Below are 26,549 nucleotides of genomic sequence, written 5' to 3'. Positions count from 1 at the left end.
ATGCACCCAATTCATACTGTCTGCCTTTATTCATTCCCATCGCCACCTCGCCACACATGGAATAACAACCCCCTCCCCCCTCATGTGTGCAAGGTAGTGCTAGGAAAGACAACAAAGGCCCCATTCGTTCACACTCAGTCTCTAGCTGCCTTGTAATAATGCACCGAAACCACAGCTCCCTTTCCACATCCAGGCCCCACAGAACTTTCCATGGTTTACCCCAGACGCTTCACATGCCCTGGTTCAATCCATTGATAGCATGTCGACCCCGGTATACTACATCGTTCCAATTCACTCTATTCCTTGCATGCCTTTCACCCTCCTGCATGTTCAGGCCCCGATCACTCAAAATCTTTTTCACTCCATCTCTCCACCTCCAATTTGGTCTCCCACTTCTCCTCATTCCCTCCACCTCTGACACATATATCCTCTTGGTCCATCTTTCCTCACTCATTCTCTCCTTGTGACCAAACCATTTCAAAACACCCTCTTCTGCTCTCTCAACTACACTCTTTTTGTTACCATACATCTCTCTTACCCTATTATTACTTACTCGATCAAACCACCTCACACCACATATTGTCCTCAAACATCTCATTTCCAGCACATCCTCCCTCCTCCGCACAACTCTATCCATAGCCCACGCCTCGCAACCATACAACATTGTTGGAACCACTATTCCTTCAAACATACCCATTTTTGCTTTCCAAGATAATGTTCTCAACTTTCACACATTTTTCAAGGCTCCCAGAATTTTCGCCCCCTCCCCCACCCTATGATTCACTTCTGCTTCCATGGTTCCATCTGCTGCTAAATCCACTCCCAGATATCTAAAACACTTCACTTCCTCCAGTTTTTCTCCATTCAAACTTACCTCCCAAATGACTTGACGCTCAACCGTACTGTACCTAATAACAGTGGTGATGTGAGAAGGAGATGGAGTAAGTATTTTGAAGGTTTGTTGAATGTGTTTGATGATAGAGTGGCAGATATAGGGTCCTTTGTTCGAGGTGGTGTGCAAAGTGAGAGGGTTAGGGAAAATGATTTGGTAAACAGAGAAGAGGTAGTAAAAGCTTTGTGGAAGATGAAAGCTGGCAAGGCAGCGGGTTTAGATGGTATTGCAGTGGAATTTATTAAAAAAGGGGGTGATTGTATTGTTGACTGGTTGGTAAGGTTATTTAATGTATGTATGATTCATGGTGAAGTGCCTGATGATTGGCGGAATGTTGCATAGTGCCATTGTACAAAGGCCAAGGGGATAAGAGTGAGTGCTCAAATTACAGAGGTATAAGTTTGTTGAGTATTCCTGGGAAATTATATGGGAGGGTATTGATTGAGAGGGTGAAGGCATGTACAGAGCATCAGACTGGGGAAGAGCAGTGTGGTTTCAGAAGTGGTAGAGGATGTGTGGATCAGGTGTTTGCTTTGAAGAATGATTGTGAGAAATACTTAGAAAAGCAAATGGATTTGTATGTAGCATTTCTGGAACTGGAGAAGGCATATGATAGCATTGATAGAGATGCTCTGTGGAAGGTATTAAGAATATATGGTGAGGGAGGCAAGTTGTTAGAAACAGTGAAAAGTTTTTATTGAGGATGTAAGGCATGTGTACGTGTAGGAAGAGAGGAAAGAGATTGGTTCTCAGTGAATGTAGGTTTGCGATGTCTCCATGGTTGTTTAATTTGTTTATGGATGGGGTTGTTAGGGAGGTGAATGCAAGAGTTTTGGAAAGAGGGGCAAGTATGCAGTCTGTTGTGGATGTGAGAGCTTGGGAAGTGAGTCAGTTGTTGTTTGCTGATGATACAGCGCTGGTGGCTGATTCATGTGAGAAACTGCATAAGCTAGTGACTGAGTTTGGTAAAGTGTGTGAAAGAAGAAAGTTGAGAGTAAATGTGAATAAGAGTAAGGTTATTAGGTACAGTAGGGTTGAGGGTCAAGTCAATTGCGAGGTAAGTTTAAATGGAGAAAAACTGGAGGAAGTGAAGTGTTTTAGATATCTGGGAGTGGATTTGGCAGCTGATGGAACCATGGAAGTGGAAGTGAATCATAGGGTGGGGGAGGGGGCGAAAATTCCGGGAGCCTTGAAGAATGTGTGGAAGTCGAGAACATTATCTCGGAAAGCAAAAATGGGTATGTTTGAAGGAATAGTGGTTCCAGCAATGTTGTATGGTTGCGAGGCGTGGGCTATGGATAGAGTTGTGTGCAGGAGGGTGGATGTGCTGGAAATGAGATGTTTGAGGACAATATGTGGTGTGAGGTGGTTTGATCGAGTAAGTAATGATAGGGTAAGAGAGATGTGTGGTAATAAAAAGAGTGTGGTTGAGAGAGCAGAAGAGGGTGTTTTGAAATGGTTTGGTCACATGGAGAGAATGAGTGAGGAAAGATGGACCAAGAGGATATATGTGTCAGAGGTGGAGGGAATGAGGAGAAGTGGGAGACCAAATTGGAGGTGGAAAGATGGAGTGAAAAAGATTTTGAGTGATCGGGGCCTGAACATGCAGGAGGTTGAAAGGCTTGCAAGGAATAGAGTGAATTGGAATGATAAGGTATACCGGGGTCAACGTGCTGTCAATGGATTGAACCAGGGCATGTGAAGTGTCTGGGGTAAACCATGGAAAGTTCTGTGGGGCCTTGATGTGGAAAGGGAGCTGTGGTTTTAGTGCATTATTACATGACAGCTAGAGACTGAGTGTGAACGAATGGGGCCTCTGTTGTCTCTTCCTAGTGCTACCTTGCACACATGAGGGGAGAGGGTGTTGTTATTCCACGTGTGGCAGGATGGCAATGGGAATGAATAAAGGCAGACAGTATGAATTATGTATATGGGTATATATGTATATGTCTGTATGTGTATATATATGTATACATTGAGATGTATAGGTATGTATATGTGCTGTGTGTGGACGTGTATGTATATACATGTGTATTTGGGTGGGTTGGGCCATTCTTTTGTCTGTTTCCTTGCGCTACCTGGCTAACGCGGGAGACAGCGACAAAGCAAAATAATATAATAAATAAATATATATATATATATATATATGGATAGAGTAATAAGAGAGGTGAAAGCAAAACTAGGGAAAAGGGGTGGAGAGATGGAGTATGGTGGTGAGATATGGTGGTGAATAGCAAGCCTGTTTGCAGAGAGTGAAGAGGAGTTGCAGAAGGTGTAAGTGTGTTTTATGATGTATGTAAGCATAGATGATTGAAGGTAAATGCAAGTAAAAGTAATTGTGTTTGAAAGGAAACAGAGTGAAAATATAGAACAGAGTGAAAATATAGAATTTGTAAAACCATATAGAGTGAAAGAAGAAAGTGTACTAAATTGTGCTTTGGATTTGGTGGGGAAAAGACTGGAAGAAGTGAGAGCTGTCTTGGGTAAGTGTGGTGATCTGGAAGGAGAGATAAGGGAGAAAACAGTACTGGATAGAAGAGTCATTTGGTCCCTTAATAGAATAATGAAGGGTATAGGCTGATGGGGATGGAGGTGAAGAGAGGATTAAGGGACAGCATAGTCCTCCCAACCTTGATATATGCAGTGGAAACATGGACATGGAATGAGTCACAAAAGTCAAGAATCCAGGCTGTGAAAATGAGCTATTGAGAAGAGCATGTGGTGTGACTAGATGGAATGAAGAAAGAAATGAAGGGGTGTTTGCGAGTGGTGGTATGGCAGGGAATGCAATGGTAATGAATTGTGGAGTTGTAGAATGGGTGAACATAATACTTTGAGGTGGTTTGAATACGTGGAAAGAATGCAAGAATGGGAGTTTACAAGGATAGTGTATGATTGTACAATTAAAGGTTTTGGTGTGAGTCAAAGATCCCTGTGACATAGGCAAATAGGATGGAGGAATATAGGAGGGAGAGAAATAGTGGAAGATGCATGGAATGGTGTATGCGAGGGATGCATGTAAGGACAGGGATAAGTGGAGACTCTTTTGCCATGGTCACCTCTTGGTTGGGATTCCTGGAGGGAACAGGCATCAGAGATGTCAGAAAGATGTGTGGTTTTGAGCATAATCTGATTGATGGGGCAGAGCAGGATTGTTAAGATTATATGGATACATGGAGAGGATCAAGAAAGAAAAAACTGATTAAGAGGATCTTCATATCCTAACATGTCCCTCATCCCTTGCTAAACCTTATCACATTGCTTTTATGCTGATTTACTCTCAGCTTTTTCCTTTCAACATTCTTCCAAACTCAGTCACTAACATCCAGTTTCTCACTCATATGTGCCACCAATGCTGCATCATCATTTAATCATAACTGACTCACTACCCAGGCTCCCTCATCCCTTACAGACTCCCCACTCTTTCCAAGACTCCATGCATTTACCTCCATCACCTCCCCATTCTTGAGCAAATTAAATATCCACAGTGATATCACACACCCCTGCCACAGACTAACTTCATTTGGAACCACTCACTCTCTTCTCCTCCTCCTTGTACACATGCCATACACTCGATAGAAACTCGCTTCTTCTAGTAGCTTTCCTTGCACATCATATATTTGTAAAACCTTCCACAAGGCATCTCTATCAACCCTGTCATATGCTTTCTGCAGATCCATAATTGCCACATACAAACTTTCTGCTTCTATAAGTATTTCTCACACATTCTTCAAAGTAAATATCTAATTCACACATCCTCTACAACTCCTGAAACCCCATTGTTCCTCCTCAATTTGATGCTCTGTATGTGCCTTCACCCTCTCAATCACCAGTCTCCCTTACAACTGACTGGGAACACTCAGCAAATTTATACCACAAGAAGCTAAGCACTAAAAGTCCCAGAGTGCTTAATATCATAAACAAGAAAAGTCTTACTTGTTTCACCCTTATTATCCCTCAATGAAATTGCACTTTTTCTTGAAGTTATAAAACACTGCTTTATAGGCCAATATCAGAGTTTCCCCTTAGTTTATTGCTTTTCCTTTGTTATTTTTCCTAAATTAATGTTATTCTAAATGTTGTAATATTGATGCATATTTTGTTTAGATATGTTACACATTAAAGTGAATTATCATCAGATATGTGTATATATCTTTTATGTCCTTACCTTATTACTGTGCAGTAACATTTCATATGAGAATCAACATCTCATTCCTATATATCACAGAATATCCTTTCATATCTTTTATTCAAAATCATTAGAAAAATTGATGTACCATTGGTTGAGTACAGTACAAGCATGAAAAAAAACATGCAAAATTATCACAGGGTCATCCCCAATATTTTTTGTCTTTCAGGATTAACTGCATTGGATTTGCCTAAACTTCACCCTTTTTTGACAAAAGATTTTTCCATTTGGCTCTCATAACTTCCATGTTTATGTTTGTGTCAGCATTTGTACTACTGTAATTTGAAAAAACTTTAATACTTTTAGCAGAACACCTGGAACTAGAGTCTACAAATAAGGCCTCGAAGAAAAAATCATTCTTGAAGCGGTACCACAAAACTGCCCCTTTAATACCAAATACTTCACCGAATGCAGCAGGCAACCAGGAAGTTAACCACAATTCTAGAGTACCTCCACCACTTGCATGACACGGATTGTAAGAAATAGTTGTAGAAATAGTTTTTGTTCCCTAGTTTTTGGTATACTGTTGAATATTTCAGTGCTGAACATGACAATATCTTGGCTGTCATTATAGCATACATCTCTTTAGGTATTCATTATATAGAATATAAGTACTTTTTAGAGTTGTATGACTGCATTTCTTGGAGAAAATGACCATCTGTTGTTATTTAGTGTAACAAATATTGAATGTTTTTTACATTGTTTGTACATATTGTATATGACTGAAGAAGAGCTTATCCTGGCTTCCAGTGATATTATCCTGAAGTACTTTGAGCTTTGACCTAGAATTCTTTTTGTTATCATAACTTCATAAAGTGAAAGTACTAGGTATTTATGATATAGGACTTTTCTGTAACTTGATGTATGATTAACCCCCTTGACTCTATCAACAGAGACTTGGTTACCAACGTTGATTTTCCATTTGATGTCATAGTTTGTTTACTACAGGAGCCTATCATGTTTGTCACTTGCAAGGTATGTCATTTAATGGATATGTATGTAGTAACTAGTTGGATCATCAAATCCTTGAAAAATAGCTCCTTATCTTTGATATCACATATGCATGTCCTGTCAGTAAACAGGCTTTGGGATAACATTGTGATAAGTAGCTAGTCATAAGATTGTTCTTTGTGTTTTAATGAAATACAGGGTTGTACTAAAGACTAAATTTTCTAAATAAGGGCTAGTGACACTTTACTGAAATGGAAAAGGAACCCCATCAAAGCACTCAGGGTGTGCTTACTCTTTAACGACTGTCCTCTAGGAGGCATGCATGGATGATCAAGTAAGGAGTGCCAGAAGTCATAATATTAGTGCTAATGTTTAAAGGCTTTTGTTTTTGAAATGACCACTGATATCATCACATTTGCAATGGCCACAAGGTGTTGCCTTGTTTTTCCCCCCTAAATTTGCATAGTGAATGGTGACTCACTGACAGTTTAGACTGTGACAGTGGCTGACACACCTTCCTCCAACAACCCCCCCCCCCCTTTTTTTTTTCTTGTTGGAGGCTCCAGCCATTAACAGAAGTCTACACCAAGGCCAGGCCTTAATCTAAATATAAAGAAGTTCATGAAAGGGAAGTTTGGAGGAAGTGTAAAACTTGTCTTTTAAAAATGGCTAGGTTATAGTTCTTGAGGTAAACATGAGAGGGGTAGAGAGTTTCAAAGCTACCAGGTATAGAGATAAAAATTACCAAAACAGCTCACCCTTGAGTTGCCAACAGCCCCACAGTAATTGTGATGCAGCAGCTTGTCAGATATTGCATGGTCTAGTTAGTGATGACACAAGCAGCCAGCTCTTGGGAGTAAAAACCAACATTACAACATAGGGTAAGTGAGTCAAGTTTTGAAGTTAGCCTGAGAAAGTTAGTAAGTCACACTGCTTTCAAGTCAACTCTGTCAGGTAAGGATGCAAAGCTAAAGCCACCCTGTTAAGTAAGGACACAGAGCCAGAGCCACCCCAGATATGAGAACAGTACTCTAAACAAGGATGGATCAATCCTTTGCATAATTGGAGCAATTGTTTGAAAAGAAAGAGATTTTAACATCTAAACAGGACTCTCGGTTTCTTAGAGGCAGACTTAGCTGTTTCCATAACATGGGGTTTCTAAGATAGTGTGGATGAAACAGTACTACCAAGTGTGTTCATTGAGTCAAGAGGTGGAATTACAGATCTGTTCAAAGGAGAGAGAAGTTATGGGGAACTTCAATAAAGAGAGATGAGCAGAAACTGGGTCTTGGAGGCATTAAACTTAAACCATATTTCATCTGTCCCATTGAAATATCCTGTCCAAGTCTGACTTTATTGAAGAAGTTGTGTAGCGACAAGATGGAGATCGAGTGAGAGAAGGAGCAGAATTGAAGGATGTGGAGGAATGTAGTATAGAGTTTTCAGTGCATGAGTGCATTTGATTATTTGTAGAAGAAATGAAATCATTGATAACAAGGAGAAAAAGTGAAGGAGACGGGACACAACCTTGAGGGACACCGCTGTTGATGGAGAAAGGGGGGATGCTGATCCATCAGCAAACATGGAGATAGATTGGCCAGAGTAGAAGCTAGCTATGAGGGAGGGAAGCCAAAAGAGGGGAGCTTAGAGATGACATATTGCCACTCTTTCAGAATCTTTGGATATATCAAGTGCAGCTACATAGGATTCCCAAAAATCTTTTAGGGATGATGACCAGACATTTGTGAGATTTTTTTTTTTTTTTTTTTTTTTTTTTTTTTTATACTTTGTCGCTGTCTCCCGCGTTTGCGAGGTAGCGCAAGGAAACAGACGAAAGAAATGGCCCAACCCCCCCCCATACACATATACATACACACGTCCACACACGCAAATATACATACCTACACAGCTTTCCATGGTTTACCCCAGACGCTTCACATGCCTTGATTCAATCCACTGACAGCACGTCAACCCCTGTATACCACATCGCTCCAATTCACTCTATTCCTTGCCCTCCTTTCACCCTCCTGCATGTTCAGGCCCCGATCACACAAAATCTTTTTCACTCCATCTTTCCACCTCCAATTTGGTCTCCCTCTTCTCCTCGTTCCCTCCACCTCCGACACATATATCCTCTTGGTCAATCTTTCCTCACTCATTCTCTCCATGTGCCCAAACCATTTCAAAACACCCTCTTCTGCTCTCTCAACCACGCTCTTTTTATTTCCACACATCTCTCTTACCCTTACGTTACTTACTCGATCAAACCACCTCACACCACACATTGTCCTCAAACATCTCATTTCCAGCACATCCATCCTCCTGCGCACAACTCTATCCATAGCCCACGCCTCGCAACCATACAACATTGTTGGAACCACTATTCCCTCAAACATACCCATTTTTGCTTTCCGAGATAATGTTCTCGACTTCCACACATTTTTCAAGGCTCCCAAAATTTTCGCCCCCTCCCCCACCCTATGATCCACTTCCGCTTCCATGGTTCCATCCGCTGACAGATCCACTCCCAGATATCTAAAACACTTCACTTCCTCCAGTTTTTCTCCATTCAAACTCACCTCCCAATTGACTTGACCCTCAACCCTACTGTACCTAATAACCTTGCTCTTATTCACATTTACTCTTAACTTTCTTCTTCCACACACTTTACCAAACTCAGTCACCAGCTTCTGCAGTTTCTCACATGAATCAGCCACCAGCGCTGTATCATCAGCGAACAACAACTGACTCACTTCCCAAGCTCTCTCATCCCCAACAGACTTCATACTTGCCCCTCTTTCCAGGACTCTTGCATTTACCTCCCTAACAACCCCATCCATAAACAAATTAAACAACCATGGAGACATCACACACCCCTGCCGCATACCTACATTCACTGAGAACCAATCACTTTCCTCTCTTCCTACACGTACACATGCCTTACATCCTCGATAAAAACTTTTCACTGCTTCTAACAACTTGCCTCCCACACCATATATTCTTAATACCTTCCACAGAGCATCTCTGTCAACTCTATCATATGCCTTCTCCAGATCCATAAATGCTACATACAAATCCATTTGCTTTTCTAAGTACTTCTCACATACATTCTTCAAAGCAAACACCTGATCCACACATCCTCTACCACTTCTGAAACCGCACTGCTCTTCCCCAATCTGATGCTCTGTACATGCCTTCACCCTCTCAATCAATACCCTCCCATATAATTTACCAGGAATACTCAACAAACTTATACCTCTGTAATTTGAGCACTCACTCTTATCCCCTTTGCCTTTGTACAATGGCACTATGCACGCATTCCGCCAATCCTCAGGCACCTCACCATGAGTCATACATACATTAAATAACCTTACCAACCAGTCAACAATACAGTCACCCCCTTTTTTAATAAATTCCACTGCAATACCATCCAAACCTGCTGCCTTGCCGGCTTTCATCTTCCGCAAAGCTTTTACTACCTCTTCTCTGTTTACCAAATCATTTTCCCTAACCCTCTCACTTTGCACACCACCTCAACCAAAACACCCTATATCTGCCACTCTGTCATCAGACACATTCAACAAACCTTCAAAATACTCATTCCATCTCCTTCTCACATCACCACTACTTGTTATCACCTCCCCATTTACGCCCTTCACTGAAGTTCCCATTTGCTTCCCATTTGTGAGATAAGAAAAAATATTATCAGTGGATCTCCCCTAATGGAAGCCATTCTGATGATCAGAGTGAAGACTCTGAGATTCAAGATGTCTGAGGATATGGGAGTTGAGGAGGGATTCAGTGACTTTGGAAATAATAGATGTCAAAGCAACAGGACAATAGTTGAAGGGGTTAGAACAATCACTCTTCATAGGGATGGAATGTACAAATGCTTACTTTCAAAAAGAAAAAGTTCTAGTTTTTTAATTGAAACAGAACAGTCAAGCATGCACACGTGCACTTGTGGAGGTACACTTTTTCAGTTTACAGGGATGGATGTTATCAGGTCCATAAGCTAAGCTTGCATCCAGAGAGAGGAGCACTTTCTGATAGTTCAAAAAGAGAGTGATTATAAGGAAGAGCATAGGATTAGTAAGAGGAGCATCAGGGGTGAAAGAATGTTAGGGATGTTAGAGTTATCCAAGGTAGAGTTTGAGGAAAAAACAAAGGTTGCATTGTACTTGGGAAAGACAGCTTTGGTATTTTCAGAGGGGAAAGGTGATGGAAAGGTTGAGCGACAGAAGTTGTTAGCGATGACCTTATTCAAAGACCAGAAAGACTCATCTTTTTATGAAGAGGATTTATTTCTTTGAATAAATGAATGCCTTGCCTTAAGGATAACATACTTGCAGGGATTACAGGCAGTGATAAATACTGAATGGGAGTTGTTGGATGAAGGAGAGTTTTCCAAGCCCAACATACCTGATCCCTTGCTTGAATGGTCCTAGAACAGGAATAGCCAAACCATGGATTGGGGGAAGAGGTCATCTTGGAGGAAGGCAAGATAAATGCTTCCATTCCCACAACATTATTATCTACTATGTGTTTGGCAGAGATAGGAGCATCGCCACTTGAGACTTTTTTTTTATACTTGAAAAGTCAGAAAAGAATTTTCATTGGTTACTCCAGTCAGTTTTGTTGAGGTCCCAGTATTTGTGTTTAGAAGGGACTGCTGAAGGGGGAGGTGCCTTTAAAACACAAGATACATTTATGAGAATGTGGTTAGATGAACCAATTGGGGGCAAGATTGTGTAGCTAAAACGTGAAGGATTAGAGGTGAAACACAGATCCAGAAGTTTAGGAGTTGTCATAGCAATCAGGATTATGGGTGGTGTGGGTAATAATTTGCTGTAGATCTTTGAGACTGGAGAACATATGGGCTTGGATATGAGAAAGAGGCCAGTGTTAGAACATCATTAAACAGTTGGGTCTCAGAGAGAAGTAAGGTGTTAGGAGAGGTACTAGATAGGTAAAGTTCATCAGAAGAAAGAATACTTGAGAGACCACGAATGTTGGTATAGTGAACAGAAAAAGAGGCAGGTCTGTTGGAAAGGCAATATCATGGGAGGAACCAGTACTACTTCTTTCTCATTGGCAGTCAAGTCAGGCAGAAACCCAGACATTCTTATCCTGTGATGCTGGGGATTAGGGGCCATAAGTTTGTTGGACTCTGTCTTGATTATATTTAAAGACAAAGGTGTACACAGGAGACAGCAAGAGAACTTTTGAGAGGAAAAAAAAAAAAATGAATTGGATTTGAGGAGGTATATAGCTCTCATAAAGATAAGATGGCAGGACTAGCCTGGTAGTCCCATTTTGATGAGACAGAAAGTAAGACCAGCAATTCTTTGTAGGAGGGTGTAAGATGGTTCCGGGCACCACTTTAACGCCCGAGTCAAGATGGTAGTACCACCTTGGATGTTTGATTTCAAAAGCCTACCTTAATTCACCTTTATACCCCTCCTCTTCCCTTGGCACAACCCCTTTGGCTATGCTGTTAGCAGCAGCCATAATATGGACCATTGTCCATGACTGGGAAAAAAATATTACCCGTTACATTAGCTTACCTTTTTGTACATATCCTGTACTTTTAGCACACTCCCTCCAAAACGTTCCTCTTTCATCCTTTACTTTTATATGTATTTCTTTATTTCATAATACAAAACAAACAATTTGGAGATTTTTCTGTTCAAAATGCAAGTCACCCAGTATTTAATTGTTTAGATTAGGATAGAACTAAGGTTTGCCATTGCAAATTAATTTCTTGTGCTTGTATTCTTGTAGTAGTATCATCATGAGCTGATTTGATCAGTTAAAAAAGAAAAAAATGAAAGATGATCCATTCAGACAATACACAGTGTGGAGAGTAACTTTACGGATTAGGTGCATAGTGATGGTAATATATAATTCTCCAAAGAATTCCAGTGATCCAGAACAAGTATATAGTGTCCACAAAGAACCTTGTCTGACCCCCATAAATTTTCAAGGGTGGTCACACATACATTTTTGGACTTTGTCATCCCTCCTTTGGCTTTGATTAACATCTGCAGACATCAGGACATGGAAATGGCAGGGTTCGTGGAGTATTCATGTCCATGTTTTGGGTCTATATGGTCTTGATCTCTTGAATGAGGTGAGGCGCTGATAAGGTGTTGCAAGAAGCAAGCTTGACTTTCATCTGGTTCCAGCAGTTCTCGATTGGGGAAAGGTCTGGGGAGTTCCCGGACCCCTTCAGCATTTGAGTAATTTTCTTTGATAACCAATTCATCACCTTTCTAGCTTTATGACAGAGGATACTATCTTGCATATAGTGATTACACTCCTGAACCCTATAAAAAGGAAGCACCTTACTGTACTGCTCTCCATTCATTGCACCATGAAAGCAACCCCAGATCACACCATCTGGATGTTTCACTTTCTTCCCTGTGAAATGAGTCATACCAGCTGGCACCCTCATCCTTCCCTGCCTCATTTGCACACGTGAAGGAACTTTCATTCGAAAGCATCACCTTACTCCAATGTTGCTCACTCCAGTCCTTGCATTTTTTTGCATGAGATTTGTTTGCCAGCTTGCTTGTAGGAGGGAATGTGAAGGTCCTTTTGCAAGGCAGTATTGAATGGTTCTTTGAGAGACTTTACCTAGATGTTTTGGATGGCTGATTTTGAGTTCAGCAGTTGATGTGCAGGTTGCTTCAATACTTCTCATCTTTGAAGCTTATCTGTAGATCTAGAAGTCTCCCTTGGGCAACTAGGAATAGGTTTTGGTGGTGGGATGAAGTTGTTAGGGAAGCCTTAAGCACCGGCATGCAACTGCCTGATCGTGCATTCTGAGCACCCAGTGCACCTAGAAATCTCGTGTATCCACATTTCTTGTTTGCAGGCAAGAATGTTGGCTTTCTCCTTCAATTGGTAAGAGCCAACCATTCTAAGATGAAGTGGCAGCCAGGAGCAGTAAAGAATGAACATCCTTACCAAAAGATGGCCTGAGGTATATTGAGGTGGGTTGCTGGTGCTCACACTAATAGAATCACTAGTCTCAGTGACCAAATGAACTGTGATTTCATCCTGAGATCATCATATGTTTGTACCCACATGGGGGTTGACAAGGTGTTTTTTGGACATTGTACAATGATAACAGTGAAGGGACAGTCAGGATGGTACATGGAACAGTGAAACAATCACTTCTTAGAGATAGCAAAGTACAAGTAGTAGCATTCAATTAGAAAGAGATACAGTTCTCATAGTGATAAGGAGTCATGGAAACAAAAGAATTTAGTGTATACAGGAAAATTTCCTGTGCTAACATGTCAATGAACACACTAGGATGAGAGGGATCAATATACCATCATTGCTAGGTCTTATGTTCTCACATACTTGCATGATTAATGAGAAAATTTTATTTGATACACCAGTTGGAAGAGTTGATCATGTAATGCCAAGTTTGACTATGTGGTAAAAGAGGATATCAAAAGAGCAGAGGTGAAACAAAACATAAAGATGAGGTACAGCTGTAGAAACCACACAAACCTCTAAAACTTTTATTGTAATATAGATTGGGAAATGGAGTTCAGTGGCCAGGAACCAGGGCTTTGTGGTGAGAGGTTCTGCAAAATTTACAATGAGAGAGTAGAGTAGAAGGCATAGGTAAGAGCCAACCATCTTGGAGCACAGTGGAAGACATACAGTGCCCAGGAGCAAAATTCCCAAAATAAGTGGCTGCCAGGAGTGAATAATAAACATCCTTCCCTAAAGATAGCTTAATGGACAATGAGGTGGATTGCTGGTGCTCACACCATTAGAAGCACTAGTCTCATCGACCAGATGTGCGAAGATATTACCCTGAGAGCATCATATGCTTGTATCCACAATAAACCTTGGCCATGTATTGCCTCTGAAAATATGAGACAATTTTTTTTCTTTTTTTAGGACATACAGTGATAATACTGAAGGAACAGGAAGGATGGTACATGAAGCGGTGAAACACTAACTCCTAGGGATTTCAATTATAAAGAGATACACTGAGGGAATTTGTTTTTTCATAATGATAGGGAGTCATGGAGACACAAATTTTTAGTTTTTACAGGAAAATTTCCTGTACCAGCATGTCAATGAACACCCTGGGATGAGAGGGATTGATACACCATCATTGCTATGTCCTATATTCACACATACTAGCATGAATAATGAGAAAATTAAATATGATGTACCAATTGGAAGAGGTGATCATGTTAAAAGAGCAGAGGTGAGACAAAACATAAAGAGGAGATAATATTGGAAGCCATGCAAACTTTTACAACTTTTATGTGGTTGAGAGAGCAGAAGAGATTGTTTTAAAATGGTTTGGGCACATGGAGAGAATGAGTGAGGAAAGATTGACCAAGAGGATATATGTGTCGGAGGTGGAGGGAACGAGGAGAAGAGGGAGACCAAATTGGAGGTGGAAAGATGGAGTGAAAAAGATTTTGTGTGATCGGGGCCTGAACATGCAGGAGGGTGAAAGGAGGGCAAGGAATAGAGTGAATTGGAGCGATGTGGTATACAGGGGTTGACGTGCTGTCAGTGGATTGAATCAAGGCATGTGAAGCGTCCGGGGTAAACCATGGAAAGCTGTGTAGGTATGTATATTTGTGTGTGTGGACGTGTGTATGTACATGTGTATGGGGGGGGTTGGGCCATTTCTTTCGTCTGTTTCCTTGCGCTACCTCGCAATACGCGGGAGACAGCGACAAAGTATAAAAAAAAAAAAAAAAAAAAAAAAAAAAAGATTGGGAAATGGAGCTCAGTAGCCAGGAACCAGATCTTTATGAACTTTCAAATGAGGTAGAGACATTGGTATCTCAAGCTTCAAAACAAAGAAAAGGAAAGAATTGTTTAGTAAAAGATGTTATAGAGCAAAGGAGCTTAGAGGTGTGTAGTAATGAAGATGTAGACATCACTCCAGCCTGTCAGCATTATCAATGTGTACGAAAGCAAGGAATGAGCAGGATAAGAAAGGAAGAAAAAACTGAAAGAAGCTATGCAGGTGAAAACAAAACTTTTCCATAAATTCATCAAGAGTCAGTTGTCAGTGGAGGAGCAGCTAACCAGAGGGAACAATTGTAGAGGCTGATGTAAGGATATGTGAGGAACTGAATAACAAAGTCAGAAGTGTTTTCATAGTGAAAGACACAGTAGCTTCTACAACAGGGAGATGGAATGGGTAGGTTTTGGAAATCATTGAGATGTCTAGAAAAGATATTCACAGAATACTAAAAAGAACTCGATCCATACAAGACTTGTAGTCCTAATGAGACTTTACCATATGTGCTGAAGATATGTGCATATACACTAGATAAACCACTTGAATTATGGTTCAAGATATCCGACAAAGTGCCAAGTTAATGGAAAATTACTTATGTTTTATCTATCTATAAGAAAGGATAATAGGAACAGTCACTCACGAGTGTGATAATTCAGTTTCTGGAAAGTTTATTAAAAAGCAAGTGGATAACTTTCAGTGGAAGAGAAATGTCCTAGGTGAGAGACAGCATGATTTTAGTGAAAGTAAGGCATGTAACAAACCTTTCAGAGTTATACGAGAGTGAGCTCATTCCTGAACAAAGGGAGGGCAAGGTGGACTATCTGGACTGCCAGAAAACATTTGTCCCTTTACTGCATGGGAGGCTGATTGAGAAGTTAGATCACCAAGCAGGAATAAGGGGGGAACTTCTACAATGGTTAGTAGATCATCTTAGTGGGAGGACACAGAGGACACATGTTAGAGGCACCTCTTCTGAATGGGTGCAGATGACAGGCGGTTTCACAAGGTTTTGTTGTGGGACTGTTGTTCTTCTTTATCTATGTTAATGACTTGCCTTAAGGTATGGAATCCTACCTGAATATGACTGCAGAGTAATGAGGATGGGACAAAGCAAATATTGCCTGAATGAAATTATTGTCTAGCAGGAAATAAGCTTCAGATTCTGTGTGTGAGAAGGACTTGGGAGTCGACATCATCTCTAACTTGTCACCAGAGTTTCGTATTAAGAGAATAGGTTGGGAGACAACTTTCCTTCAAGTAAATCTCAGAATGGCTTTCAAGTACATGATAAGGAAGTATTTAGCAAGTCACTCATTCCCCACATAGAGCCAAAACTAGAAAAAGCTTTTCATGTCTGGTCAGCACTCCTAAAAAAAAGCACAAAGAACTTGCAGAGAAGGTCCAAGAGGAAAGCAATAAAGATGATACTAGAATTGAGAGAACTACGTTGCAGAGAAAAGCTGGAGGCTTTAAATTTACCCATCTTGAAAGAGAGAAGAGTGGGAGGTGACCTGATCTCAACCTTTGAGTTTTAAAGAAAACACAAGCTTCATGATTACTAGACACAAGCTGATGGTTATGATGCACTCACATTATTGCTAAACGTATGATTAGCACTGTCTATACGCCTTATATAATGCTTGCCAGGGTCTCAATAAGAGACATGAAATGATTTTCACAATAAGTTGTCAACAGCCCTCTCATACCTTAACTGTTGGCACAGATTGTATAATGCATTATTTACGTAGTAACATAATTTACTCATACAGAAAAATTTTTGATGAGTAAATGACAAAAAACTTATATTCAGTGAAATAGGAGCACTAATACGAGAAAAATTTTCAGTTTGTGTAATTGACTTCCAGCCTTGATGATGCAATTACATTCCCTTTGATGATATATGGGCGACTGTGATGCATGATATTTTTTTCAAGTATGTTGTTAGGATGATATTGACATCTGTAGATGAGATGTAATCATACATCAGCTGGGTATGTGAAATACTGCCGCCAAAGTCCTTGGCAGTTGCAAATTGTCGAGCACACCACTCTCCTGTCATGTCTCAGTTTAAGTGTTAAGGAATGGAACATGAGTACCCTTGGTGGCCACTAGATCAGGAGGATTGAAAAAGAGGGAGATATGGTTCACTTGGAAATTACATGAAGTGAGAGAGGTCAGGGATGTAATATGCAGGACATATGAATGACACCACAGCTAGCTAGGATAAAAAAGATACAGAAGAGCAAGGAATGAGTACTGTGAAGTAAGGAGGGTGAAGCAAAATGATTTTGAAAAGGACAATATGGACAAAGCAAGATACAGTTCAAAACTTCAGCTAAAGTTCATCTGGAGTAAACCATGTTAAAGAGCAACTAATCAAAATAAAGGATTCAAAGAGAAGAATTCTTGAGGATGGGGAGGAAATACTGGAGGAGATGAACAATGAATTTTGAGTTTCCACAGTGAAGACAATAATGCACAACCATTACCAAGGTGGGCAGGTCTGAAATCTTGGAAAGTATAGAAATTGTTAGAGATGACATAAACAGGCTATTAAAACAACTTGAGCCACATCAGATTCATGGTCCTTATAAAGTCTCCTTACATATGCTAATGTGCAAAGCACTTGCCAGACAATTTGTAATATTGTTTGGTAAGTCACTAGAGAGAGGGTTAATTCCAAAGATGTGGAAGAGGTCAAATGTTGTGCCTATATTTAACCCTTTGGCCACGATGTATGACAAAGTCATGATAAACAATTTTCCATTTTACTGGGAAAAACACCTGAAGTCCACAACATTCCAAAAACAGGTTAAACATTCTGCACAGTTTCCCAGACCTTTGTCAGAGTCTTAGAAAGTGCTTCCCGTTGCAGTAGCCGACTTAGACCTCATGCTGTAGCTGAGACTCACCACTGTCACACAAACCCCCAACATGCTAGTTCATTCATCTCTCTCTGTTATATTTTTCCTTTGTTTTCACCATTATATTGGTAAGTTATGGATGTTATAGTGTCAAAATATGCTTTGTCACTGTGTGCCATCTATAATAATGCATAGAAATATATATTTCTTTATTTATTTATTTATATACTTGTAGATTTATGTGCTGAAAAAGGACTGGTGATTGGGAATACCTGGTTTAAAAAGCGAGATATACATAAGTATACGTATGTAAGTAGGAGAGATGGCCAGAGAGCGTTATTGGATTACGTGTTAATTGACAGGCGCGCGAAAGAGAGACTTTTGGATGTTAATGTGCTGAGAGGTGCAACTGGAGGGATGTCTGATCATTATCTTGTGGAGGCTAAGGTGAAGATTTGTATGGGTTTTCAGAAAAGAAGAGTAAATGTTAGGGTGAAGAGGGTGGTGAGAGTAAGTGAGCTTGAGAAGGAGACTTGTGTGAGGAAGTACCAGGAGAGACTGAGTACAGAATGGAACAAGGTGAGAACAATGGAAGTAAGGGGAGTGGGGGAGGAATGGGATGTATTTAGGGAATCAGTGATGGAGTGCGCAAAAGATGCTTGTGGCATGAGAAGCGTGGGAGGTGGGTTGATTAGAAAGGGTAGTGAGTGGTGGGATGAAGAAGTAAGATTATTAGTGAAAGAGAAGAGAGAGGCATTTGGATGATTTTTGCAGGAAAAAAATGCAATTGAGTGGGAGATGTATAAAAGAAAGAGACAGGAGGTCAAGAGAAAGGTGCAAGAGGTGAAAAAGAGGGCAAATGAAAGTTGGGGTGAGAGAGTATAATTAAATTTTAGGGAGAATAAAAAGATGTCCTGGAAGGAGGTAAATAAAGTGCGTAAGACAAGGGAACAAATGGGAACTTCAGTGAAGGGGGCAAATGGGGAGGTGATAACAAGTAGTGGTGATGTGAGAAGGAGATGGAGTGAGTATTTTGGAGGTTTGTTGAATGTGTTTGATGATAGAATGGCAGATATAGGGTGTTTTGGTCGAGGTGGTGTGCAAAGTGAGAGGATTAGGGAAAATGATTTGGTAAACAGAGAAGAGGTAGTAAAAGCTTTGCGGAAGATGAAAGCCGGCAAGGCAGCGGGTTTGGATGGCATTGCAGTGGAATTTATTAAAAAAGGGGTTGACTGTATTGTTGACTGGTTGGTAAGGTTATTTGATGTATGTATGATTCATGGTGAGGTGCCTGAGGATTGGCAGAATGCTTGCATAGTGCCATTGCACAAAGGCAAAGGGGATAAGAGTGAGTGCTCAAATTACAGAGGTATAAGTTTGTTGAGTATTCCTGGTAAATTATATGGGAGGGTATTGATTGAGAGGGTGAAGACATGTACAGAGCATCAGATTGGGGAAGAGCAGTGTGGTTTCAGAAGTGGTAGAGGATGTGTGGATCAGGCGTTTGCTTTGAAGAATGTAGGTGAGAAATACTTAGAAAAGCAAATGGATTTTTATGTAGCATTTATGGATCTGGAGAAGGCATATGATAGAGTTGATAGAGATGCTCTGTGGAAGGTATTAAGAATATATGGTGTGGGAGGCAAGTTGTTAGAAGCAGTGAAAATTTTTATCGAGGATGTAAGGCATGTGTATGTGTAGGAAGAGAGGAAAGTGATTGGTTCTCAGTGAATGTAGGTTTGTGGCAGGGGTGTGTGATGTCTCAATGGTTGTTTAATTTGTTTATGGATGGGGTTGTTAGGGAGGTGAATGCAAGAGTTTTGGAAAGAGGGGCAAGTATGAAGTCTGTTGTGGATGAGAGAGCTTGGGAAGTGTCAGTTGTTGTTCGCTGATGATACAGCGCTGGTGGCTGATTCATGTGAGAAACTGCAGAAGCTGGTGACTGATTTTGGTAAAGTGTGTGAAAGAAGAAAGTTAAAAGTAAATGTGAATAAGAGCAAGGTTATTAGGTACAGTAGGGTTGAGGGTCAAGTCAGTTGGGAGGTAAGTTTGAATGGAGAAAAACTGGAGGAAGTAAAGTGTTTTAGATATCTGGGAGTGGATCTGGCAGCGGATGGAACCATGGAAGCGGAAGTGAATCATAGGGTGGGGGAGGGGGCGAAAATCCTGGGAGCCTTGAAGAATGTGTGGAAGTCGAGAACATTATCTCGGAAAGCAAAAATGGGTATGTTTGAAGGAATAGTGGTTCCAACAATGTTGTATGGTTGCGAGGCGTGGGCTATGGATAGAGTTGTGCGCAGGAGGGTGGATGTGCTGGAAATGAGATGTTTGAGGACAATGTGTGGTGTGAGGTGGTTTGATCGAGTAAGTAATGTAAGGGTGAGAGAGATGTGTGGAAATAAAAAGAGCGTGGTTGAGAGAGCAGAAGAGGGTGTTTTGAAATGGTTTGGGCACATGGAGAGAATGAGTGAGGAAAGATTGACCAAGAGGATATATGTGTCGGATGTGGAGGGAACGAGGAGAAGTGGGAGACCAAATTGGAGGTGGAAAGATGGAGTGAAAAAGATTTTGAGTGATCGGGGCCTGAACATGCAGGAGGGTGAAAGGCGGGCAAGGAGTAGAGTGAATTGGATCGACGTGGTATACTGGGGTTGACGTGCTGTCAGTGGATTGAATCAGGGCATGTGAAGCGTCTGGGGTAAACCATGGAAAGTTGTGTGGGGCCTGGATGTGGAAAGGGAGCTGTGGTTTTGGGCATTATTGCATGACAGCTAGAGACTGAGTGTGAACGAATGGGGCCTTTGTTGTCTTTTCCTAGCGCTACCTCGCACACATGAGGGGGGAGGGGGATGGTATTCCATGTGTGCGAGGTGGCAGTGGGAATGAATAAAGGCAGACAGTGTGAATTGTGTGCATGGATATATATGTATGTGTCTGTGTGTGTATGTATATGTGTACATTGAGATGTATAGGTATGTATATTTGCATATTTGCGTGTGTGGACATGTATGTATATACATGTGTATGGGAATAGGTTGGGCCATTTCTTTTGTCTGTTTCCTTGCGCTACCTCGCAAACCCAGGAGACAGCGACAAAGCAAAATAATATAATAATAATAATAATATTATTATACTTTGTCGCCGTCTCCCGCGCTAGCAAGATAGCGCAAGGAAACAGACGAAAGAATGGCCCAACCCACCCACATACACATGTATATACATACATGTCCACACACGCACATATACATACCTATACATCTCAGCATATACATATATATATATATACACACACAGACATATACATATATACACATGTATAAAATTCATACTATCTGCCCTTATTCATTCCCATCGCCACCCCACCACACATGAAATGAAAACCCCCCTCCCCCACATGTGTGCGAAGTAGCACTAGGAAAAGACAACAAAGGCCACATTCGTTCACACTCACTCTCTAGCTGTCATGTATAATGCACCGAAATCACAGCTCCCTTTCCACATCCAGGCCCCACAAAACTTTCCATGGTTTACCCCAGATGCTTCACATGCCCTGGTTTAATCCACTGACAGCACATCAACCCTGGTATACCACATCGTTCCAATTCACTCTATTCCTTGCATGCCTGTCACCCTCCTGCATGTTTAGGCCCCAATCACTCAAAAATCTTTTTCACTTCATCTTTCCACCTCCAATTTGGTCTCCCACTTCTCTTTGTTCCCTCCACCTCTGACACATATATCCTCTTGGTCAATCTTTCCTCACTCATTCTCTCCATGTGACCAAACCATTTCAAAACACCCTCTTCTGCTCTCTCAACCACACTCTTTTTATTACCACGCATCTCTCTTACCCTTTCTTACTTACTCAATCAAACCACCTTACACCACATATTGTCCTCAAACATCTCATTTCCAGCACATCCACCCTCCTCCGCATACCTCTATCTATAGCCCAAGCCTCACAACCATATAGCATTGTTGGAACCACTATTCCTTCAAACATACCCATTTTTGCTTTCCAAGATAACGTTCTCGACTTCCACACATTTTTCAATGCTCCCAGAACTTTTGCCCCCTCCCCCACCCTATGATTCACTTCCGCTTACATGGTTCCATCCGTTGCCAAATCCACTCCCAGGTATCTAAAACACTTCACTTCCTGCAGTTTTTTTTCCATTCAAACTTACCTCCGAATTGACTTGTCCCTCAACCCTACTGTACCTAATAACCTTAATCTTATTCACATTTATTCTCAGCTTTCTTCTTTCACACATTTTACCAGACTCAGTCACCAGCTTCTGCAGTTTCTCATCTGAATCAGCCACCAGCGCTGTATCATCAGCGAACAACAACTGACTCACTTCCCAAGCTCTCCCATCCACAACAGACTGCATACTTGCCCCTCTTTCCAAAACTCTTGCATTCACCTCCCTAACAACCCCATCCATAAACAAATTAAACAACCATTGAGACATCACGCACCCCTGCCACAAACCAACATTCACTGAGAACCAATCACTTTTCTCTCTTCCTACACCTACACATGCCTTACATCCTTGATAAAAACTTTTCACTGCTTCTAACAACTTACCTCCCACACCATATATTCTTAATACCTTCCACAGGGCATCTCTATCAACTCTGTCATATTCCTTCTCCAGATCCATAAATGCTACATACAAATCCACTTGCTTTTCTAAGTATTTCTCACATACATTTTCAAAGCAAACACCTGATCCACATCCTCTACCACTTCTGGAATCACACTGCTTTTTTTCTCCCCCAATCTGATGCTCTGTACATGTCTTCACCCTCTCAATCAATACCCTCCCATATAATTTTCCCAGGGATACTCAACAATTTGAGCACTCACTCTTATCCCCTTTGCCTTTATACAATGGCACTATGCAAGCATTCCACCAGTCCTCAGACACCTCACCATGAGTCATACATACATTAAATAACCTTACCAACCAGTCAACAATACATAAAGAAATAAATGAAATAATGTTTTTGATGAGTTTGCATTGTGTGGCTGCCTTTAGCATTCCTTTGGATCTGGCCCTTTAAATTTTTGTGTTGATACAGTAATGTCAAGATATGCTGTGTAAGTGTGTGGTCTTATAATGCATGAATAAAGATGTATATTAATAATATACGATGTTTTGACAATTGTTCATTTAGCTGTTTAGCATTAAATCCAGCCATTTATTTTTTTCATGCACTTTACAAAATTCCTTAATCATTTATTAAAAGTGTAAGGAGCAAGAAATTTGTTACTCTTAAACTTTTTCTTCATATATTTTTTCCTGCTATCAGAATAGAGCTCTAGACTTGTATGATAGGGTGAACTCCATCTTACATCAAAGAGGTGGTTAGGTAGACTGCAAGTTATTTGACTGCCAGGAAACCTGTCTGTTTGCAATCACATTCGATTATTTGGATGACGACATGTTCAGTAAATCATTTACTACATACATCAAACCAAAACTAGATTATGTCTCACAAGTCTGGTCACTGCACCTACAGAAGCACAAAGATTTTATTGATAGGCTACAGAAAAGACCAACTAAGATGGTACCTGAATTATGATGACTGAGCTACAGTAAGAAGGTGGGGGTTATAAAGCTGTTGTGGTTGGGTGTTTCCCTGATTTTGAGAGGGAAATATTATAAGCCAAGGATGGACCCATAAGATATCCATGAGAGACATCATCCTCTCAAGCTTAAAGCTTCAGTACAATTTGTAGTGCAAAGTTGTATTCTAGTCATGAATTTGGCAGTTTTTGTATTTTCATTACTTGTCTGTATTTATGGTCTTGGAAAAGGAACACTGGAGAAATGCAATTATATCTGAACTGCTGACATTGTCTGGTATTGTTTACTGTATTCATATCCAGGATTAGGACCACAGTTTAGTAAGTCAACTACTATCTAGGACAGTGATGTCATGGAAATATTTCAGCGATATTGTTAGCTTAAAAGGATGTCTCTGAAGAACGCCATGTTTCACAAGTACATACAGTGAGACACTGCCATGACCCCTGGGTGGTTGACATCTTTTTTGAAAAAAACCACTGGTGGGTAATTGTAGAATTCCACATAGCTGAGCAATCAGCATACAAATCATACACACCAGGGCCTTGAGTTGCGATGTTTCAGACTTAAGACACTTTAGAATTAGTGTGTGTCCCACCAATTGGCATATGTTCATTTGTGTTCACTCTTCATTTCATATTTACTGCATCCACAATAAATCTATGTATTATAGTATGTCTGCAAAGAATGTTCAAGATACTTGTGGCTATGTAGATAATTCGGGGATGACATAGTTAACCCAATTGCTTGTCCCTCTCCTTCTCAATAATCCTCAGTCCACCTCATCCCATTCCAGCAGCACCCGAACCCCTTATCACCATGTTTAGGTACAGTACATTTTTAAGTAATTTTTCACCAAATATTTAAATTAGTCTGTGACAAAGTGTGGTACTGTAGTAAACTAATTTTTGTTAGGGTCACTATAGTCTATATCCATCAGGGTTAGATTGGGAAGATTTTTTTTTTTTTTTTTTTTTTTTTTTTACATAACCCATTATAACATAGAATTCACTGGTTTGACTCGTGATGAACTTGACTTGTGACAGGTGTTCAGGAACATAACCCCATCGCAAGTTGAGGCCCAGGTATATACCTGTCAAGTTTAGATTATGTTCATACAGTGTATGTTTTTTCCAAGTAGATGTGTTTCAGGGATATGGATAAGGTAGCTATAATATATGGATGAGGGTATGTTGAATACCACAGATTATTCTATGTAGAATGATATATGTGAAATGATAAATTTAACTCTACAAAGATTCCTCAACTTTTTGTTTCATGTTTCATTGTAATTTTTTTTTGTTTGTTTGTCCATTTCATTTATGTGCAATGTGCTGTTACTCTTATTTGAAGAGTACACCTGCATTGATTATTGTTAACAGCATTTATGATATTTATTTAATATCATTGTCATTTTAACATACAGACTTTAAGGGATGCATTTATTCTCTGCATTATGTGACATGGATATGGAATAGAATGGGAAGGACTGTATTCCAGCATTGTGATGCTAATGTGCACATATATAAAAGTGATAGTCACATATGCTCAGTTCCTAAAATGAAGCCCATGTATCTGAAATGTCAGCAAAATATGCATCAACAAGACCCTAAGTACAGTGCTTAAAAGCCACATAAACTTCCATGTTAGGTACTTAAATGGTCCGTATGTAATTACTATGGACTTTTCTGTATGTAGAAAAAAATATTTGTAGTATTACAGAATTTTGTTACATTAGTAAGTGTAAATACAGATGCACAATTTAGAATATAAGATATGACATCTGTGAATCCATAAAACTAACATTAGGGGCTCATTATGATGTTGCACTAAAGACAAGAATTTTTTTTTTCATACTTGAAGGAAAGTGTTACCTGCCAGGGTATTGGTAGTTATGTTAGCACAAAGCAATTAACTCATAACAACTAATGCTGTGGACAGTGAATTACTAGCAATGCCTTTACAATCTAGAAACTAGTTTGAATATTGTACCTTAATATAATTCGCATTCATAGAAAATTTTCCAGTCATTCCTGTCAGTTGTAATTGTAATATTCAGACAGACTTTTTTTTTACCATGGTTGTATAAGGAATTCATTACTGATATTGATCTTTTTTACGTAAACCTGCAATACTCAACTCGAGAAGTTTTAGAGTTAGGGACTATGCCATATTGATTATAAATTATTTCTAGTCTTTGTGCTCTAGTCATTTAGTTTTATATTATATTGCTATTCTTGATATGCTAGGCTTAAATGCCTAAACTTTTGGTACACCATGTAGAAATGCTACAGAAAAACTGTACTTAAAACTGAAAAAATCATGTACTATTTCTCTTTAACATGTAACTGCATAATTTGAACAAAATAATGTCCAACTTGCAATAGTAACATTGTTGAAGGGAAGACAAAAATAAAAATGTTCCAGTGAAAGTGTCAGTTTGTAGTTGTGATGAAGGTTGTTGAAAATATCAATGCAACCTGGTTTTATATATGCACATGGAGGTTGATTTTAGAAGAAAGGTTGACTTATGAATAGGTAGCAGACCAGTGAGAAGCATCAGGATTGCACGGTAAATTGACTGGACAGAGAGAAATTAAAATGGTTAAAAGAGAATGGAATCAATTAAGAGTGTAAGTCTCTCACCAAACTTAGCATTTTGTCAAAATTAACTTTTTAGTTTTTGAGAATCATTATTCAAACCTCCTTATGAGTAGAATGTTTGCCTGCAAACAAAATGGATTTCATCGTTTCAAAAATCAGCTTTTCCTTTCCCATTTCTTCAGTACCTTCCCAACTTCATATAAGTGCCTTACTTTCCCTTCCTTATACATATTGGTTGTATGTAATCACATCCTTGTCTTCCTGTGATTCTTGTATTACTGTCTGTCTTCCCTACCCAGGTAAGGAAGATTTTACCTCTTGGTTGATCTCCCTTACTCTGGATCTCACCTTCTTACTCCACTTTCCTTGTCTCCCCTTTTTTCTACAACCATTTCACTCACTCCAGTTTCTAATTATCTCCCATTGTTATCTAATCAGCCTTCACTCCATCTTGTCGTTCCCTGTATACCTTTCCGCTTTCAATCCTTCCGACCTTTATGCTACTTAGTTCACCTATCCAGTTCCTCACTATATGCTCTTTCCTTTCCATTTCTCTTTATCTCTGTTTTTTCTTTTTTTGTTGATATTCCTTTTTCCTCACTTCCACTTCACTTCTGTCCATGTATTCCTGCTGCTGTACTATATTCTCCTT

At 40.0% G+C, this 26,549-nt stretch overlaps 1 protein-coding gene across 4 annotated transcripts in view; it reads left to right on the top strand.

The window, feature by feature from the left end:
- Window positions 1-7,783, top strand: part of LOC139749531 (uncharacterized) — a 152,993-nt gene extending 145,210 nt beyond the window's left edge. For 3 of the 4 annotated variants that reach the window (XM_071663498.1, XM_071663497.1, XM_071663499.1), the window contains one exon: window positions 5,388-7,783. In XM_071663498.1, the coding sequence (XP_071519599.1) occupies window positions 5,388-5,548 (161 nt within the window). In that variant the 3' untranslated portion in view covers window positions 5,549-7,783. The remainder of the gene's footprint in view (window positions 1-5,387) is intronic. The other variant, XM_071663496.1, reaches the window with a different exon arrangement.
- The last annotated feature ends 18,766 nt before the right edge of the window (window positions 7,784-26,549 follow it).

Source organism: Panulirus ornatus, chromosome 7 (assembly GCF_036320965.1).
Source record: "Panulirus ornatus isolate Po-2019 chromosome 7, ASM3632096v1, whole genome shotgun sequence".
NCBI classification, from domain to species: domain Eukaryota; kingdom Metazoa; phylum Arthropoda; class Malacostraca; order Decapoda; family Palinuridae; genus Panulirus; species Panulirus ornatus.
This window is presented reverse-complemented; position numbering and strand designations above follow the sequence as displayed.